General features: G+C 36.2%; 1 protein-coding gene across 1 annotated transcript; it reads left to right on the plus strand.

Annotated features, from left to right (window-relative positions):
• The first annotated feature begins 1,783 nt into the window (after nt 1–1,783).
• Nucleotides 1,784–2,508, plus strand: KRTAP7-1 (keratin associated protein 7-1). Its single transcript, XM_019730274.3, has one exon. The coding sequence runs from the start codon at nt 1,849–1,851 to the stop codon at nt 2,110–2,112; it is 264 nt and encodes an 87-aa protein (XP_019585833.1). The 5' UTR covers nt 1,784–1,848; the 3' UTR covers nt 2,113–2,508.
• Nucleotides 2,509–5,585: the final 3,077 nt, after the last annotated feature.

Below are 5,585 nucleotides of genomic sequence, written 5' to 3' on the forward strand. Positions count from 1 at the left end.
TCTCATGAAAGACTGACCTGGAATTTATCAGGATGACTTATTCATGAGAATCACTGAGACACTCACTAAAAATATAAATTAGCAGAATTTCATGTTGGTAGTCAGAGAAGAGGGCTCTGGAAATCTGAGTTTCAAACAAGTTCTTTAGGGCATTCTTCTGCGCGCTTACATTTGAGAACCTGTCCTGTAGTTCAGATTGAGTAACTGCATACCACTGCCACCTGGTGGAAATTGGCCAAAATTACAGGTTCTAGTATTGCATGGTAGAATCAGCAGTTAAAAATTTCAAGTAATGATCCAACAGTCACAATTAAATGAGGGCAGTCACCTCTACCTTCTCCTACTCACAGACATCTCTTTGAGTTTCCTGGATTAGCTGATGTAGAGTTTGCATAATTTGGACACTTGAGTACACAGCCTCTTATCATTTTAATTCATTCTTTTTGTTAAAAACTGAATTTGAAAATAGACCTTATCTTTTGATTCTCTCCAACTTTATCAGTTTGTAGAATAAAATAAACTATACCCACTTACATAAAATGATCAATAGGAAGCTTTTCTGTCAGAGAACCTGATAGAGGTGGAATTTTAATAAAGACAGAGATGTCTGACTGCAATACTTAATTTTGCCTGTTGGGCTCTATGATTGTCCATTAAGGGGGGAATACGCAAAAGGAGTTGGTATCCAGGAAGTTTTCCTTTTCTCCTTTCAGAGACTCCAGATGCTTATTCACCTATAAAAAAGATTCTTTTCTAAACATTTGAATTGGACTAGATTTAGCTTTGTTGAGCTCAGATTCGTTCTGGTTTTCCTTTGCCATGAGAAATGGACATACGGGGCACAGTGGGAGCAGAAATAAGTGCTGCGTTCTGAAATATAACTGGTATTTCACACTGAATCATGGCATCCAGGCTTGTTTTATTAGGAGTCAATAAGAAGCAAGCATGGTATAACATTACTTTGAAATAGGGCATCATTCCATTCAGCCCCAGTGTGGCAGCTCCACAACAAGACAGCTTGGCAACGTTCAAGACAATTTACAACCAAAGATTGTATGTTCTCTGTGAAAAAAAAGTACATGTTAACAGGAAGGATGCTCGTAAATGAAACACATGAAAATGAGTAGTTGGATATTCACAGCCATCTTATTACTTGGTGTTCTTGCAGCCTCTGCAAAAAGACTTCCGATGTATTTGTGCAGCAATGCTTTAAAAACTAAAAGAAACATTATTGAGGTGAAATTTACATAACATAAAATGAGCATTTTAAACTGAACCATTCAATAGTATTTAGTACAGTCACAATGTTTTGCAACCACCACTTCTGGCTCCAAATAATTGGAGTGGAGATTCTTTACTCCAAAAGAAAACTCCCATTAAGCAGTTGGCATACCAATATTTTTGAATGACATATGAAGAGAATTTCAAGAAGCTGTAGAAGTAGTTACATTTTTGCCAACACTTTTTTAGTCTAGTTATGTCAGTTGGGAGGAGTCTGTAATCAGAAGAGTCTCAGATGATGCACTCAGAATGGTAGTTAAACTATAGGACGTTGATGAAAAGAATTCAGCAGTGTGTCAACGATGGCCACTGGCTTTGATGATACAACACATTCTTTTGCAAACAAAAGCTAACAAAATGTGGGCAATGAGTCTGTGGGTTCCTTTATATGCATTTTACTAGCAAATAATATAGTTATTTATGCAAATTAATAGGAAGGTGTCTAGATGAGCGTGTCATGCTCACCAGCTTGAGGTATAAAAGGCCCTGTGCAGGAGGAGACCTTCATTCCTACCTGGGTAACTTGCTCTTTGCAATCTATCCAAATCCTTCTCAGCTCCTGCCACCATGACTCGTTACTTCTGTTGTGGAAGCTACTTCCCAGGCTATCCTTGCTATGGAACCAACTTCCACAGGACCTACAGAGCCACACCCCTGAACTGCGTCGTGCCCCTCGGCTCTCCCCTCAACTATGGTTATGGATGCAATGGCTATGGCTCCCTGGGCTACAGCTTTGGAGGCAGCAACTTCAGCAACCTGGGCTGTGGCTATGGTGGCAGCTGTTGCAGGCCATGGGGCTCAGGCTCTGGCTTTGGCTATAGCACCTACTGAAAAAGCGATGGATCCAGGAGATGGCAGGACTCTCAATCAAGTCTCTGTGCACAGAACAACCTGAAGAACAATGACTGTCTTCCTGCCTACAGATATGTTTGGAAGATGCATCTTCCACCTTGCTGAGTTCTTGTGGAGATCCTGATCTTTGATGATGCTGAACCAGTCACCCAGGCGTCAAACATTGAACTGATATTTATCTACAGCCAAAGAAAGCAAGATGTATTTCTCCGACATACCTGAATTTTAGCAGTGAAGCAAGTACTTTGCCTTTTATGGTTGCTCTGCTCATGTATCAATAAGTTCTACACTGACATCAGTGTATTACTAATTGGGTGTGGGTTGGAAGGGATTCTGCTGTCAGTCTCTCAATAAATCTAATTTATTCAGTACAAATATTTTTGTGTCGCTCCTTTCTTTTACTGTGCTTTGATGCTTTTGAACTCATCAACCAGTTTCAACCTGTAATGGCTGACTTTAACCAAATTTTATTCTGATTTCAGACGATACATGAGGATAAGGTGATGTTTAACAGTTTGTCCCTTTATGTTGAGATTTCAATTAAATTTATTTTTAAACTCCTAAATTTAATCCAAATAAACTGCAATTATTAGTGTTTCTCTATGCTGATTATAAATATTTTAGCTGTTGCATACTAAAAAAATTTCTTTCCTTTTTTCGTTAGTGACACAATTTCATTTTGGTTCTTTTCCCTTTTCCTACTATTTATAAAACTCAGATGTAGAGAGCTGTGAACCCTCCAGACTGTTGGAGGAATTTCAACTAAATGGACTTAGTTATAAATCTCTGTTTTTAGGGGTTTCTAAGATTTGGTCAACAAAGGGAAGCAAACAGCTAAAAGCACATAGCATTTTTTCCCATTTTAATAGCTAAGTTTTATTTTTCCCACCTTCATCACCTCTGATCATACATATAGTTATATTAAAAATGAATCTGTTATTCTTTGGAGTGGTAGTTGCCATCAAAAGCACTTGAAATTATGATGATCTGCACTTAGAAAATCCTTCTTGTTTTGTTTACTAAGAAATCTCTGCTTTATCAAAGTGAATACTTTGTTAGAATTAAAATTCATTCACGTATTAAATATTTATTGCACCCCTGCCCACCTCAGAGGAGATGCTCAATAATTGTTCATTGACTTGACTTGTTAACTCTCTGCTTTATGGGTGCAAAATAGTGTATAGTTCAAAGTAAAGTTCATTCATGTATTATGCTTTGGCCATTATTAGGCTCTGGCCACTATGTGAAGAATTGTGGGCCTGTAAAAACCTACAACAGAGACTCTGGTCTGAGATGCTGACTATCTTCATGAGATAATCATTTAACAGGCATTTGCCAAGTAGCTACACCCTTAGCATTATCCTAAGACTTAGAGACAGAGAGATAGATAAAACACAGTCCTTTCCCTCAACAGTTAAATACACTTTATTCAATATTTAAAGGACATTTAATAGTCTTCTATTTTATGCCAATTAATGTGCTATAAATGATTATCCAAAGATATATATTCCTTACTCATTTCCTTCAAAGACTCAAAATAGGAGATAGCTTATAATAAGACTATAATATGATCCCACTTACTCTAAATACAAAGAAAGTATAATTATTAAAATGAGGAATTTAACGTTGATGTAATACTATTATCTAATCTATAGTGCACATTTCGATTTTGTTATCCCAATAATGTCCCTTATAGTTACCCCCCCACCCCGTCCACAAATATATGGATGGGGGGTTGGAATATAAAGGGTCGGGGTCTTATATAGAAGGGAATTTTGGGTATGTGAACATGACCATGAGAGTGGTAAGAGTTACATATCAAGACAAATATGGCTATGCAACGAGAAAATGAATAGGGCTGTCTGAAGATGAAGGCAGCTATCACTGACAAGGATCCAACACATAGGTTGAAAGACCTGTTTGTAGGGGGAGATCCAGGGGCATCATGTACTGAACGGGTGACTTGGGATCTCTATCAACCCTAAGAGTCTAGTTTCTATCATCCTGGTTAACATGTACTTTCTGTTTTAAAGCCATAACTATTTGGGTTGTCAATTAGATCACCTTTTTATTTTGACATAATTTCAAATTTGCATAAACATTACTGTAATAGTGCAAAGAAGTCCTGCATGCCCAATTTATTAAATGTTTACATTTGCCACATTTACTTTATTATTATTATATATTATATATGCAATACTATTTATGCATATATATACATAAATATATATGAAATATATGCATATATATGTGTATATATATTTATAAATATAATTTACATATTGTCAAATCCACTTCAGAATAAATTGCAGGTCATGTCCATTTGCCCATTTACTCTAAGGCCAGCACAATATAATTATGAAAATTAGAAAACTTAATATTTATATAATACTGTTATCTAATCTGAATGCATACTCAAATATAGTCGTCCCAATAAAGTTCCTTGTAGTTATGTTTTCCCCCGGTCCAGGATCTCATCCATATATGTCTCTCTAGTCTCTTTGAATCTGGATGGGTATCTCAGCCTTTCTTGTTCTTGATCTCATCCAATTTGAAGAATGTAGCCTATTATTTTATAGAATGTGTCTTGATTTGGATTCATCTGACTTTCCTCATGATTAGATTCATATTAATCATTTTTGGGTAGAACTACCATAGAAGGGATGCTGTATCCATCTCAGTGTATCATATCAGGAGGTACATTATGTTAGTTTATGCAAATTGAATTGGAGGTAACTTTGATCACATGATGAAAGTTGTGTTTTTCGTTTCTTCACTGTAAAGTTGCTATATCTGCCTTTGTAATTAGTAATTGATTTGTGTTTTGATACTTTGGTGCTATGTAAATATCTTATTCCTTATCAAGCTTTCACCCACTAATTTTAGGATCCATTCACAATTTGCTAATTTTATAAATCCTTCTACATTTATTAGCTGGCATTCTACTGTAAGAAAGTACTTTCTCTGATTTATTTTCTGTGTGTATATTTATGTGTATCAGTATTTATATTAATATGCACTTGTGGATTCTTCTTTTTCTCCATGTGTCATATCCTTTAATATTATTAATTTTGATGTTCAAATTGTCCCAGATTTGGACAGTGGGGACATCTTCAGCTGGTTCCTACGTCTTATAGAAGTAGCACCCCATAGCTATTTGGTTAATTCCTTACTTTCTGGCTCAACAAGATATTTGAGGCTCACCTTGAACTTCTCTTCTCCAATCATGGCTTCAGTGATTTCTCCCAGGAGCCCTATATCAGTGAAGACTGATATTTAGAAACTAACATATGGGTGCTAAGTGTGCTCATTGCTGTGGTATCATGGTTCTATATGCTCATTTCTGTCCTATATATGCTGTAACATTCAATACTATGATTTTCAATCGTCCTTTCAAATTTAATAAGGACACACTAAGAAGCTACACAGGAGTTCTGTGTATGGGGAAAAAG

This window comes from Rhinolophus sinicus, chromosome 17 (assembly GCF_057876585.1).
Source record: "Rhinolophus sinicus isolate RSI-liver-muscle chromosome 17, RSI-T2T, whole genome shotgun sequence".
Lineage (NCBI taxonomy): Eukaryota > Metazoa > Chordata > Mammalia > Chiroptera > Rhinolophidae > Rhinolophus > Rhinolophus sinicus.

What these genes read in the sequence shown, in the direction of transcription:
- KRTAP7-1 (XM_019730274.3), top strand. Translation starts at nt 1,849, where the DNA reads ATGACTCGTTACTTCTGTTGTGGAAGCTACTTCCCAGGCTATCCTTGC.